Source organism: Oncorhynchus tshawytscha, unplaced genomic scaffold (assembly GCF_018296145.1).
Source record: "Oncorhynchus tshawytscha isolate Ot180627B unplaced genomic scaffold, Otsh_v2.0 Un_contig_910_pilon_pilon, whole genome shotgun sequence".
Taxonomy (NCBI): Eukaryota; Metazoa; Chordata; class Actinopteri; order Salmoniformes; family Salmonidae; genus Oncorhynchus; species Oncorhynchus tshawytscha.
The window spans coordinates 130242-145000 of NW_024609632.1; the positions used below are offsets into that span (position 1 = coordinate 130242).

Below are 14759 nucleotides of genomic sequence, written 5' to 3' on the forward strand. Positions count from 1 at the left end.
ACTGTACCATTCGGATTAATATAGTATTACTGCCCCTATCACATGACTGTACCCTTCGGATTAATACAGTATTACTGCCCCTATCACATGACTGTACCCTTGGGATTAATACAGTATTACTGCCCCTATCACATGACTGTACCATTCGGATTAATATAGTAGTATTATACAGATATCCAAAAGATATTTTTCTATTTCTTAATTTACATCATAAAATTAACATCCAAAGGTTTATCCATTCGATCAACATTTATATCAAAACCAAATACACATTTAATTTGATTAAATCAGATTTGCGATATGACCATATATACAGTAATACTGCCCCTATCACATGACCATGCTTCGAGATGAAAAAAAGAAACACAAATGTAGGCCTAGTGGTGAGTATTATTTTATATATACATTTATATTTCATGACAAAAACACAAAAAAAAACAAAAGTCAAAACACAGCCTCTCTTTGCTCTCTGATTTCAGGTCCATGTCCTTTCCACAACGAGAGCAGTGGTATGTCTTCTCAAGACAAGAGACAAGGCTGCAGTCTGAGGCCAACTTTATTCAACATTTTGAAATTAATTGGGAAGCAAGACAAGGTTGCAGTCTTTGTCCAACTTTATTCAATATATATAAATTAATTGGGGAGCGAGACAAAGCTGCAGTCTGAGACCAACTTTAATCAACATTTTGAAATTCATTTGGAAGCGAGACAAGGTTGCAGTCTTTGTCCAACTTTATTCAAAGTTTAGAAATTAATTGGGGAGCGAGACAAGGCTGCACTCTGAGTCCACCTTTATTCAATATATACAAATAAAGACAAAGACTTGGGGAGGAGCAACTAAAAGCAGCAGGTGAGGGAGGGGTTACAGACCAAGAGTCCTGAATCATAAAAGGCTTTGTTTTTAAACAACATTTTAGTCTAAGATCAATCTTTAAAAAATCTAAAGTCAATTCTATTTCAAGTTCTACATCTACAAATAAAGTTTAAACATCACAGCAATATTCTAGGGGTGGCTTTTGAGGGTCTGAAGGTCGGTTTGAACCCTGTTTGACCCCAACCATGACCAGAACCATCAGAGGGGTTGTGTTCTATATGAGGGCCTCTCCTAGGTTTGACTATGTCTGGAGAGAGAGAGAGCTAGATCTATCTAGACATACTCAAACCTAGGAGAGGCCCTTCACACTTATACTGTATAAAGCTAGCTAGATCTACTCTGGCTTATACTGTATAAAGCTAGCTAGATCTACTCTGGCTTATACTGTATAAAGCTAGCTAGATCTACTCTCTTAAACTGTATAAAGCTAGCAAACTAGTTAGCTTCACATTCTAGCTCAGGCTACATGCTATCTGTATTATGAAGATGGATATTGATCTTACTCAAGCACACTGTGTGTTTATGTCGCATGTGGCAGGTGAACACAGAACTTTTCACGGAGATAGACAATGCTGAAACATCAATCCATAGGGGGAGTCAGTGACACGTTTTTAATTTGTGCAGAAATCAAAACGAAAGAAAAGTTCTTACAAATTCAGCAATTTATGGTGTGAAGTAGGCTTTTAGAAGAGCCATCTTTATTTTATTAATGTGGCATAATGACAAACCCGTTCTCAGTCAAAGATATCAGCCAACAGGGAGCACTTTTGTGTGTTTCCTGATAAACATTCAAACCATGTCCCAACATTCTAAAAATGACCAACGTTCTTTTAAAGAACGTCCAGGTTTGTCCACACAGTTCCGTTTTGAACGGTGGTGAAGGAAATAATCGTTTCCTGTATGCATAGACAGGTTCGAATTCATATGGATGGTAAAAGGTACACAAATGTAAAAAATGATTAAATTACACAGTATAAATAATGGCTTCGGACATCTCTCTCCGGAGTGAGAGATTCATTCATGCTCTTTCGGTTGATGAAACCATGTACATTTCATCCCACAGTGGGAGGCTTCTCCTCTGTGTGTCTTTGCTCGTGCACTTTCATGTTCCATAAATTCTTAAAACTCTTTTCACATCGAGAACAGTGGAAAGGCTTCTCTACAGAGTGTGTTAGCTCATGTTTTTTCAGGTATCTTGACTGGGTGAAATCCTTCCCACACTGGAAGCAGTGGAAAGGCTTCTCAACAGAGTGTGTTAGCTCATGTCTTTTCAGATGTCCTGATAAAAAAAATGTCTTTCCACACTGAGAGCAGCGGTAAGGCTTCTCTCCTGTGTGTGTCCTCTCGTGATATTTCAGGTCCCTCGGTCGGGCAAAACTTTTTTCACACTGGGGGCAGTGGTAAGGTTTCACTCCAGAGTGTATTCTTTTATGTTCTTTAAGGTATTTTGATGAGGAAAAAGTCTTTACACACTTAGAACAATGGTAAGGTTTCTCTGCTGTGTGTGTTCGCTCATGTTCCTTCAGGGACCCTAATGTAAAAAAATTCTTGCCACACTGGGAACAATGGAAAGGTTTCTCATCAGAGTGTGTTATCTCATGTTTTCTCAGAGAATCTAATGAGAAAAATGTATGTTCACACTGAGAGCAGTGGTAAGGCTTATATACAGAGTGTATTAGCTCATGATTTTTTAGGTTGCCTAACTGGGTAAATCTCTTCCCACACTGGGAGCAGTGGTAAGGCTTCTCTCCGGTGTGCGTTCTCTTATGCCCTTTTAGATGCCCTAACTGGGAAAATCTCTTTCCACACTGAGAGCAGTGGTAAGGCTTCTCCCCTGTATGTGTTTTCTCGTGTATTTTTAGGCTCCCTAACCAGCTAAAACTCTTTCCACACTGAGAGCAGTGGTGAGGCCTCTCTCCAGAGTGTATTCTCTCATGTTGTTTCAGGCCATCTAACCGGCTAAATTCCTTACCACAGTCTGAACAGTGGTATGGCTTTTCTCCCAAGTGTATTATTCTTTTATGTACTTTCAGGTGTTCTAATGTAGTAAAACTCTTTCCACAGTGGGAGCAGGGGTGTCGTCTTGCTGGTTTGGGCATCCCTGGGTCTGGTTCCACTGAGGGACTCTTCCTGCTGTCAGTGTTAGAATCTGGTCTTTCTCCTGCTAAAGATAGTATTTGGTTAAACAGAGAGACCTGAAAAAAACCTCCACATGATAAAACTGTCTTCCTATGAGGTTTAATCTAGACTAGATCCCTCAATAAAAGAGCAGAGCTTGTCATCATAGAGTGGCTGTAGCGCTTTGAGGCCAATATAAACACTATTGAACATATTATTGTTGAGCATTTATTAGACCTGATGGATGAATAGACTAGTCAGTATAGGATACATGTAATAGACCTAATGGATAAATAGACTAGTCAGTATAGGATACATGTAATAGACTAGTCAGTATAGGATACATGTAATAGACTAGTCAGTATAGGATACATGTAATAGACTAGTCAGTATAGGATACATGTAATAGACTAGTCAGTATAGGATACATGTAATAGACTAGTCAGTATAGGATACATGTATTAGACTAGTCAGTATAGGATACATGTAATAGACTAGTCAGTATAGGATACATGTAATAGACCTAATAGATAAATAGACTAGTCAGTATAGGATACATGTAATAGACTAGTCAGTATAGGATACATGTATTAGACCTAATAGATAAATAGACTAGTCAGTATAGGATACATGTAATAGACTAGTCAGTATAGGATACATGTAATAGACTAGTCAGTATAGGATACATGTAATAGACTAGTCAGTATAGGATACATGTAATAGACTAGTCAGTATAGGATACATGTAATAGACTAGACTAGTCAGTATAGGATACATGTAATAGACTAGTCAGTATAGGATACATGTAATAGACTAGTCAGTATAGGATACATGTAATAGACTAGTCAGTATAGGATACATGTAATAGACTAGTCAGTATAGGATACATGTAATAGACTAGTCAGTATAGGATACATGTAATAGACTAGTCAGTATAGGATACATGTAATAGACTAGTCAGTATAGGATACATGTAATAGACTAGTCAGTATAGGATACATGATAATAGACTAGTCAGTATAGGATACATGTAATAGACTAGTCAGTATAGGATCATGTAATAGACTAGTCAGTATAGGATACATGTAATAGACTAGTCAGTATAGAATACATGTAATAGACTAGTCAGTATAGGATACATGTATTAGACCTAATGGATAAATAGACTAGTCAGTATAGGACACATGTAATAGACTAGTCAGTATAGGATACATGTAATAGACTAGTCAGTATAGGATACATGTAATAGACTAGTCAGTATAGGATACATGTATTAGACTAGTCAGTATAGGATACATGTAATAGACTAGTCAGTATAGGATACATGTAATAGACTAGTCAGTATAGGATACATGTATTAGACCTAATGATAATAGACTAGTCAGTATAGGATACATGTAATAGACTAGTCAGTATAGCATACATGTAATAGACTAGTCAGTATAGGATACATGTAATAGACTAGTCAGTATAGGATACATGTAATAGACTAGTCAGTATAGGATACATGTAACAGACTAGTCAGTATAGGACACATGTAATAGACTAGTCAGTATAGGACACATGTAGACTAGTCAGTATAGGACACATGTAACAGACTAGTCAGTATAACATGTAACAGACTAGTCAGTATAGGACACATGTAACAGACTAGTCAGTATAGGACACATGTAACAGACTAGTCAGTATAGGACACATGTAACAGACTAGTCAGTATAGGACACATGTAACAGACTAGTCAGTATAGGATACATGTAATAGACTAGTCAGTATAGGATACATGTAATAGACTAGTCAGTATAGGATACATGTAACAGACTAGTCAGTATAGGACACATGTAATAGACTAGTCAGTATAGGATACATGTAATAGACTAGTCAGTATAGGATACATGTAATAGACTAGTCGTGTTTGTAATAGACAAACATGCCCATGGTAGAAGTGTCCAGAAATTTACTTTTTTGACCTGAACGCCAAAACATTCAGGAGATTGCAATTCTCACCCATTTTGCATACTCCTCCCTACCATGAGACATCCATGTCTTCTTCACTGAAATAGATATACAGTTGAGTTTAATATCAATAGAGTTTGTGTGTTTTTGGCTCATTTATGTTAAAGGTAAAAAACAAAACAATTTCTTTGTCTTAAAAATGGTGAAATAGTTTGTAAGTTTTCAAAAGATCCAACTCAACCATTGATCTTTTCCAGTGATGAAGACATGGATGTCTCAGGGTGGGGTATGCAAAGTGGGTGAACTTTGACTTCCTATCTCTTGTCTAATAAATCAGACTGACCAATTCTTGGTATATAGTCGAGAGGGGGGACATATTGCAAAATTTAATAAAATTACATTGGAACTTACTCTACCGGGTGTTTGTGTGCTTGGTCCTTCAGTGGGTCAACATTGTAAACAATGTGCGTGGCTATACAAATCAAATCAAACTATTTGTCACATGCGCCGAATACAACAAGTGTAGACTTGTACCGTGAAATGCTGACTGACCAGCTCTTAACCAACAGTGCAGTTCAAGAAGAAGAAAAATATTTACCAAGTAGACTAAAATAAAAAGTAACACAATAAGAATAACCAGGCTATATACATACCTACACAATAACCAGGCTATATACATACCTACACAATAACCAGGCTATATACATACCTACACAATAACCAGGCTATATACATACCTACACAATAACCAGGCTATATACATACCTACACAATAACCAGGCTATATACATACCTACACAATAACCAGGCTATATACATACCTACACAATAACCAGGCTATATACATACCTACACAATAACCAGGCTATATACATACCTACACAATGGAAGGCTATATACATACCTACATACCTACACAATAACCAGGCTATATACATACCTACACAATAACCAGGCTATATACATACCTACACAATGGAAGGCTATATACATACCTACACAATAACCAGGCTGTATACATACGTACACAATAACCAGGCTGTATACATACCTACACAATAACCAGGCTATATACATACCTACACAATAACCAGGCTATATACATACCATGTGTATGTGACAAATAAAATTTGATTTGATTTGATACCTACACAATAACCAGGCTATATACATACCTACACAATAACCAGGCTATATACATACCTACACAATAACCAGGCTATATACATACCTACACAATGGAAGGCTATATACATACCTACACAATAACCAGGCTATATACATACCTACACAATAACCAGGCTATATACATACCTACACAATAACCAGGCTATATACATACCTACACAATGGAAGGCTATATACATACCTACACAATAACCAGGGCATACCTACCAGGCTATATACATACCTACACAATAACCAGGCTATATACATACCATACACAATAACCAGGCTATATACATACCTACACAATAACCAGGCTATATACATACCTACACAATAACCAGGCTATATACATACCTACACAATAACCAGGCTATATACATACCTACACAATGGAAGGCTATATACATACCTACACAATAACCAAGCTATATACATACCTACACAAAGGCATCACCACAATCGGAACGAACCAACTACTGAATGTTTTGTCATTGATGTCACCAAAATTGGTGCAGTCAGAAATCACATGGAACGACCCAAATCCTACAGTACAGAACAAGTGTAGAACTGCAGTAGAATGACCACCCTTAACAACCACACTGTGGTTCAACAACTGCAGAGAGAGTTTATGCCCCTGTTCTTAAGATAATACTCACTGGTGTGAATCAGATCGTCAGTCTCCTGCTCCTCTCCCTCCTCCTCGCCTTTCACTCCCCCAAACGTCTTCCTTCTCTTTAATTGAGATGGCCTCCTCTCCTTTCACCATTACATCCTCTTCTTCTTTCAATGTGATAGCCTCCTCTTCCTCCTTTATTATTCTGATAGCTTCTTCCTCTCCAAAAACTGAAACCTCTTCATCATCCTCCTCTTCTTCCTCTTTAACAACAATGTTCAGCCCCAGAGCTTCTTTTTCCGTCCAGCAGACCTCCTCTTCTTTAGCAGGGGAGGAGTAGTTTAGTGAGCTCATGGTTGGGGATGCTAGTTAGCATTAGCAATTAGCCTAGAGTTAAACTAACATAACAAGGCAGGTAGCAGACAACGTAAATGGAGTAATTAGTAACTCTGACGACAGTGTGTTGAAAACACTTAATAAGTACAACGTTGGTATAAAGAGCTTCAACGTTTCGGTTTAATGTTTCCTAGCAACCTACCGAGGTGGTGGAAGAAGTAGTCATCGTTGTTGTTGTTGTTGAAAAAAAGAAGAAGAGTTCCGTCCACTAGATTACACGTCACGCAAGTTGCGTCATCTGAAAGACTCACGTCGCCATCTGCTGACTGGAGCGGGAGTGAACCAGGCTGTTCATCAAAATAAAAATATTCACTACACTATATCATATTCATTTCTAAATAAACTGATGTTTTCTCTTACAGATTACAAATACTACTTTCCAATAATACCTTTTACACAGATGTAAAAGCGTAATATGAATATGTACATGAATATGAAATACTGTCATAAAAACAGGCAATGTGTTATTCTTTCAAGGTCACACACTGTATTACAAATTATTACTATTGCTACATAATATCAAAAAGTGGGTTACCAACACAAAACACTGGCATCACATGCAAATAGCACTGGATTTTATATAGTGTGAGCACACACACACACACACACAAACACACACACACACACACACACACACACACAGAGGAAAGACACACACACACACACACACACACACACACACACACACACAGAGGAAAGACACACACACACACACACACACACACACACACACACACACACACACACACACACACACACACACACACACACACACACACACACACACACACACACACACACACACACACACACACACACACAGAGGAAAGACACACACACACACACACACAGAGGAAAGACACACACACACACACACACACACACACAGGAAGAGGAAAGACACAGAGGCAGATTGACAAGAAACCGTTTAATAACCAAAAAGATTGTGATGACATCATCAGTCTACACCTACACACCTAACGCTGTGTGACATTCAGTCTTCATCTCTATCTCACATGTCCCTCTCTCTCTCTCTCTCACTCACATGTCCCCCTCTCTCTTTCTCTCTCTCTCTCCCTCACATGTCCTCTCTCTCTCTCTCTCACATGTCCCCTCTCTCTCTCTCCCTCTCATCCCTCACATGTCCCCTCTCTATCGCTCTCTCTCTCTCTCTCCCTCACATGTCCCCCTCTCTATTGCTCTCTCTCTCTCTTTCTCTAGCTCTCTCTCCTCACATGTCCCCTCTCTATCGCTCTCTCTCCTCTCTCCCCCCTCTCGCTCTGGTGCTGACGGAGAGACAGAGAGAGAGGTGGATGTTAACAGGTATTCGTAGTGCACTACTTTAGACCAGAGCTCTGAGGGTAGTGCACTACTTTAGACCAGAGCCCTGAGGGTAGTGCACTACTTTAGACCAGAGCCCTGAGGGTAGTGCACTACTTTAGACCAGAGTCCTGAGGGTAGTGCACTACTTTAGACCAGAGCCCTGAGGGTAGTGCTGTCCTTTATATAAATATATAGATTTCTATTCAACTAGGCAAGTCAGTTAAGAACAAATTCTTATTTACAATGACGGCCTACTCTGGCCAAACCGGGCGACGCTGGGCCAATTGTGCACCGCCCTGTGGGACTCCCAATCACAGCCGGATGTGATACAGCCTGGATTTGACACCTCTAGCGCTACGATGCAGTGTCTGGGGGCAGTAGACAGGGAGAGGTTGTTTCCAGGGCAACAACACGTTATGTCTGGGGGCAGTAGACAGGGAGAGGTTGTTTCCAGGGCAACAACACGTTATGTCTGGGGGCAGTAGACAGGGAGAGGTTGTTTCCAGGGCAACAACACGTTATGTCTGGGGGCAGTAGACAGGGAGAGGTTGTTTCCAGGGCAACAACACGTTATGTCTGGGGGCAGTAGACAGGGAGAGGTTGTTTCCAGGGCAACAACACGTTATGTTATGTCTGGGGGCAGTAGACAGGGAGAGGTTGTTTCCAGGGCAACAACACGTTATGTCTGGGGGCAGTAGACAGGGAGAGGTTGTTTCCAGGGCAACAACACATTATGTTTCGGGGCAGTAGACAGGGAGAGGTTGTTTCCAGGGCAACAACACGTTATGTCTGGGGGCAGTAGACAGGGAGAGGTTGTTTCCAGGGCAACAACACATTATGTTTCGGGGCAGTAGAGGAGTGGACGACTATATCTCACCCTATTCCTTATGCAGCCCTACGAGGCTCTGGTCTAAAGTAGTGCACTTTATAGGGAACAGGGGGCCTTTTAGGACGCAAACATGGTTCAGATGCCAAACTAAACTAACTAAACTAGCTAATGGTCTCCCTGACAACCAGACAGACAGGCTCGTACTGGAGATGATTTAAATGCTTACAACATTCTCCTCCCTCAAGTCCAAAGCTGAGATGAAGATCAAGTCAATTGAATTTGCTTCTTCTTCTTCTTGTGTTTTTGTTTTAAAAGCTGTTTCAGCAGCTTCAGTGTCTGTGAAACGGTGTGACCCTGAAAACCGTCCCCTCGGATTTCGGGCCTGTAACTCCACACTTTTCAGTTCCCTAGCTGTGACATCACTGTTCCATTCTGTGACATCACTGTTCCATTCTGTGACATCACTGTTCCATTCTGTGACATCACTGTTCAATTCTATGACCTTCCTGTTCCATTCTGTGACATCACTGTTCCATTCTGTGACATCACTGTTCCATTCTGTGACATCACTGTTCCATTCTGTGACATCATTGTTCCATTCTGTGACATCACTATTCCATTCTGTGACATCACTATTCCATTCTGTGACATCACTGTTCCACTCTGTGACATCACTGTTTTATTCTGTGACAGTGCAGAACTACACACACTCCAGAGAGATGTGGAATATCTGTGTGTGTGTGTGTGTGTGTGTGTGTTACACAGTGACATCACAATAGTAAATCTATGATTTGGAAACACACATTGACACGGTGAAGTGACTGGAGCATGAACTAAGAGGACAGAAAGGAAGAAGAGTCCACTAAGAAGCATACACCAACAGTCTTTCCTGTTCAGTGGGGCGGAGAAGGGAAAGAGGGAGGGGTGTAGGTGTGGGCATACTGTTTTCTCTTGGTTCTACATCTCCCCCATCCTCCTCTTCCTCCCACCCTCCTCTCCCTCCTCTCCTCCATCCTCCTCTCCCTCCATCCTCCTCTTCCTCCATCCTTCTCTCCCTCCATCCTCCTCTTCCTCCATCCTCCTCTTCCTCCATCCTTATCTCCCTCCATCCTCCTCTTCCTCCATCCTCCTCTCCCTCCATCCTCCTCTTCCTCCATCCTCCTCTTCCTCCATCCTCCTCTTCCTCCATCCTTCTCTCCCTCCATCCTCCTCTTCCTCCATCCTCCTCTCCCTCCATCCTCCTCTCCCTCCCTCCATCCTCCTCTTCCTCCATCCTCCTCTCCCTCCATCCTCCTCTCCCTCCCTCCATCCTCCTCTCCCTCTATCCTCCTCTTCCCCCATCCTCCTCTCTCCCATCCTCCTCTCCCTCCATCCTCCTCTCTCCCATCCTCTCATTCTATCCTCCTCTTCGTCCCATCCTCCTCTCCTCTCCCTCCATCCTCCTCTCCCTCCTTCCTCCTCTCCCTCCATCCTCCTCTCCTTCCATCCTCCTCTCTCTTCATCATCCTCTCCCCCACCCCTCCACTCCCCCATCCTCCTCTCCCTCCTTCCTCCCATCCTCCTCTCCCTCCTCCTCTCCCTCCTTCCTCCCATCCTCCTCTCCCTCCTTCCTCCCATCCTCCTCTCCCTCCTTCTCTCCCTCCCTCCTTCCTCCCATCCTCCTCTCCCTCCTTCTTCCCATCCTCCCCTCCCTCCTTCCTCCCATCCTCCTCTCCCTCCTTCCTCCCATCCTCCTCTCCCTCCTTCCTCCCATCCTCCTCTCCCTCCTTCCTCCCATCCTCTTCTCATTCCATCCTCCTCTCCCTCCTTCCTCCCATCCTCCTCTCCCTCCTTCCTCCCATCCTCTTCTCATTCCATCCTCCTCTCCCTCCTTCCTCCCATCCTCCTCTCCCTCCTTCCTCCCATCCTCCTCTCCCTCCTTCCTCCCATCCTCCTCTCCCTCCTTCCTCCCATCCTCCTCTTCCACCCTTCTCCCTCCATCCCTCTGTCCTACCACAGTAGTGGGCTCCAAACCTCCTCCGCTCCGCCCTCTGTGTGTGTGTGAGCGCGCGCATGTGTGTGTGTGTGTGCGCATGTGTGCACGAGTCACACAAAAGACGAAAACCCCGTGACGGGCGTGCGTGAGCCTGGTGGATTAGTATTGGGGTTGGCGTGCGTGTGTGTGTGTGGGAGTGTGTGTGGGAGTGTGTGTGTGTGCGCGGGCAGCCCAGTGGGTGTGTACGCTCCCCCTGTGCTGTGCTGTGTGACCACGGTCTGGTAGTAGGGCTCTGCCCCGTCAGCGCTGGAACACTCCTCGTAGCCGGACGCCGGACTTAACCCCTTCAGGCCTTTAGGTTGTCTCTTCCAGCTGTTATAGTAGGTGGGATCTGACATGTAGTGATTAACAAAGGAATGTTTAGGATGATGATCATCCTCACAGTCACTGTCTGTTACCTACAGAGAGACAGACAGAGAGACAGACAGATAGAGAGACAGACAGAAAGAGACAGAGAGAGACAGAGACAGAAAGACAGAGACAGAGAGAGAGACAGAGACAGAAAGACAGAGACAGACAGAGAGACAGACATAGAGAGACAGAAAGAGAAAGACAGAGACAGAGACAGAGACAGAGAGAGACAGACACAGAGAGATAGAGAGAGAGAGAGAGAGAGAGAGTGAAATATAGAGGATTAGTTGTGCATGTGTGTGTGTGTCCTTGCCTGAGTGTGTGTGTCTGCTGTGAGCGTACCTCAGATTCTGATGTCAGTAGGTTTCTCTGTGAGTGTGGTGCTCTCTGATATATCAGTAGGTTTCTCTGTGAGTGTGGTGCTCTCTGATATATCAGTAGGTTTCTCTGTGAGTGTGGTGCTCTCTGATATATCAGTAGGTTTCTCTGTGAGTGTGGTGCTCTCTGATATATCAGTAGGTTTCTCTGTGAGTGTGGTGCTCTCTGATATATCAGCAGGTTTCTCTGTGAGTGTGGTGCTCTCTGATATATCAGTAGGTTTCTCTGTGAGTGTGGTGCTCTCTGATATATCAGCAGGTTTCTCTGTGAGTGTGGTGCTCTCTGATATATCAGCAGGTTTCTCTGTGAGTGTGGTGCTCTCTGATATATCAGTAGGTTTCTCTGTGAGTGTACCTCAGACTCTGATATGTCAGTTGGTTTCTCTGTGAGCGTACCTCAGACTCTGATATGTCAGTTGGTTTCTCTGTGAGCGTACCTCAGATTCTGATCTGTCAGTAGGTTTCTCTGTGAGTGTGGTGCTCTCTGATATATCAGCAGGTTTCTCTGTGAGCGTATCTCAGATTCTGATCTGTCAGTAGGTTTCTCTGTGAGTGTGGTGCTCTCTGATATATCAGTAGGTTTCTCTGTGAGCGTATCTCAGATTCTGATATGTCAGTAGGTTTCTCTGTGAGTGTGGTGCTCTCTGATATATCAGCAGGTTTCTCTGTGAGCGTATCTCAGATTCTGATATGTCAGTAGGTTTCTCTGTGAGTGTGGTGCTCTCTGATATATCAGTAGGTTTCTCTGTGAGTGTACCTCAGACTCTGATATATCAGTAGGTTTCTCTGTGAGTGTGGTGCTCTCTGATATATCAGTAGGTTTCTCTGTGAGTGTGGTGCTCTCTGATATATCAGTAGGTTTCTCTGTGAGTGTGGTGCTCTCTGATATATCAGCAGGTTTCTCTGTGAGTGTGGTGCTCTCTGATATATCAGTAGGTTTCTCTGTGAGTGTGGTGCTCTCTGATATATCAGCAGGTTTCTCTGTGAGTGTGGTGCTCTCTGATATATCAGTAGGTTTCTCTGTGAGTGTGGTGCTCTCTGATATATCAGTAGGTTTCTCTGTGAGCGTACCTCAGATTCTGATCTGTCAGTAGGTTTCTCTGTGAGTGTGGTGCTCTCTGATATATCAGCAGGTTTCTCTGTGAGTGTGGTGCTCTCTGATATATCAGTAGGTTTCTCTGTGAGTGTGGTGCTCTCTGATATATCAGTAGGTTTCTCTGTGAGTGTGGTGCTCTCTGATATATCAGTAGGTTTCTCTGTGAGTGTGGTGCTCTCTGATATATCAGTAGGTTTCTCTGTGAGTGTGGTGCTCTCTGATATATCAGTAGGTTTCTCTGTGAGTGTACCTCAGACTCTGATATGTCAGTTGGTTTCTCTGTGAGCGTACCTCAGACTCTGATATGTCAGTTGGTTTCTCTGTGAGCGTACCTCAGACTCTGATATGTCAGTTGGTTTCTCTGTGAGCGTACCTCAGACTCTGATATGTCAGTTGGTTTCTCTGTGAGCGTACCTCAGACTCTGATATATCAGTAGGTTTCTCTGTGAGTGCGGTGCTCTCTGTGAGGATGGCTCCATTGTTGTAGTTATCACACAGGTCTTCATCAGAGTAGTGGAGGAGGCCTGGACTAGGCCTGGGAGGGGACCACACACACACACACACACACACACACACACACACACACACACACACACACACACACACACACACACACACACACACACACACACACACACACACACACACACACACACACACACACACACACAGTTAATATGGGATAGCTTTGGTTTTGTTTACCTGGATGCAGAGGGCTAAATCAGCTTTAATCTCTCACTGCAGAGGGCTAAATCAGCTTTAATCTCTCACTGCAGAGGGCTAAATCAACTTTAATCTCTCACTGCAGAGGGCTAAATCAGTTTTAATCTCTCACTGCAGAGGGCTAAATCAGCTTTAATCTCTCACTGCAGAGGGCTAAATCAGCTTTAATCTCTCACTGCAGAGGGCTAAATCAGCTTTAATCTCTCACTGCAGAGGGCTAAATCAGCTTTAATCTCTCACTGCAGAGGGCTAAATCAGATTTAATCTCTCACTGCAGTGGGCTAAATCAGCTTTAATCTCTCACTGCAGAGGGCTAAACCAGCTTTAATATCTCACTGCAGAGGGCTAAATCAGCTTTAATCTCTCACTGCAGAGGGCTAAATCAGCTTTAATCTCTCACTGCAGAGGGCTACAAGACCCTGCTAGGTAAAGTCCCCCTTATCTCAGCTCGCTGGTCACCATAGCATCTCCCACCTGTAGCACACGCTCCAGCAGGTATATCTCTCTAGTCACCCCCAAAACCAATTCTTTCTTTGGCCGCCTCTCCTTCCAGTTCTCTGCTGCCAATGACTGGAACGAACTACAAAAATCTCTGAAACTGGAAACACTTATGTCCCTCACTAGCTTTAAGCACCAACTGTCAGAGCAGCTCACAGATTACTGCACCTGTACAGAGCCCACCTATAATTTAGCCCAAACAACTACCTCTTTCCCAACTGTATTTAATTTTAATTTATTTATTTATTTTGCTCCTTTGCACCCCATTATTTTTATTTCTACTTTGCACATTATTCCACTGCAAATCTACCATTCCAATGGTTTACTTGCTATATTGTATTTACTTCGCCACCATGGCCCTTTTTGCCTTTACCTCCCTTCTCACCTCATTTGCTCACATTGT

At 42.9% G+C, this 14759-nt stretch overlaps 2 protein-coding genes across 2 annotated transcripts in view; both read right to left on the bottom strand.

Moving 5' to 3' along the window:
* Positions 1-1536: 1536 nt before the first annotated feature.
* LOC121845340 (zinc finger protein 180-like) lies at positions 1537-6825 on the bottom strand. The gene is made up of 2 exons (XM_042316498.1): positions 6772-6825; positions 1537-3038 (listed from the first exon to the last, which is right to left on the bottom strand). Exon 2 carries the CDS (start codon positions 2971-2973, stop codon positions 1927-1929), a length of 1047 nt encoding a protein of 348 aa, XP_042172432.1. The 5' UTR covers positions 2974-3038; positions 6772-6825; the 3' UTR covers positions 1537-1926.
* A 4384-nt stretch (positions 6826-11209) lies between these two features.
* LOC121845342 (protein sidekick-1-like) overlaps positions 11210-14759 on the bottom strand; it is a 76855-nt gene continuing 73305 nt past the window's right edge. The window contains exons 20-21 of the mRNA XM_042316501.1: positions 13550-13682; positions 11210-11709 (exon numbers count right to left, since the gene is read on the bottom strand). Coding sequence (XP_042172435.1) covers positions 11362-11709; positions 13550-13682 — 481 coding nt within the window. The 3' untranslated portion in view covers positions 11210-11361. The remainder of the gene's footprint in view (positions 11710-13549; positions 13683-14759) is intronic.

Bases quoted from the DNA above. Each gene is read 5' to 3' on its own strand.
- LOC121845340 (XM_042316498.1), bottom strand. From the start codon at position 2,973: ATGCCCAAACCAGCAAGACGACACCCCTGCTCCCACTGTGGAAAGAGT.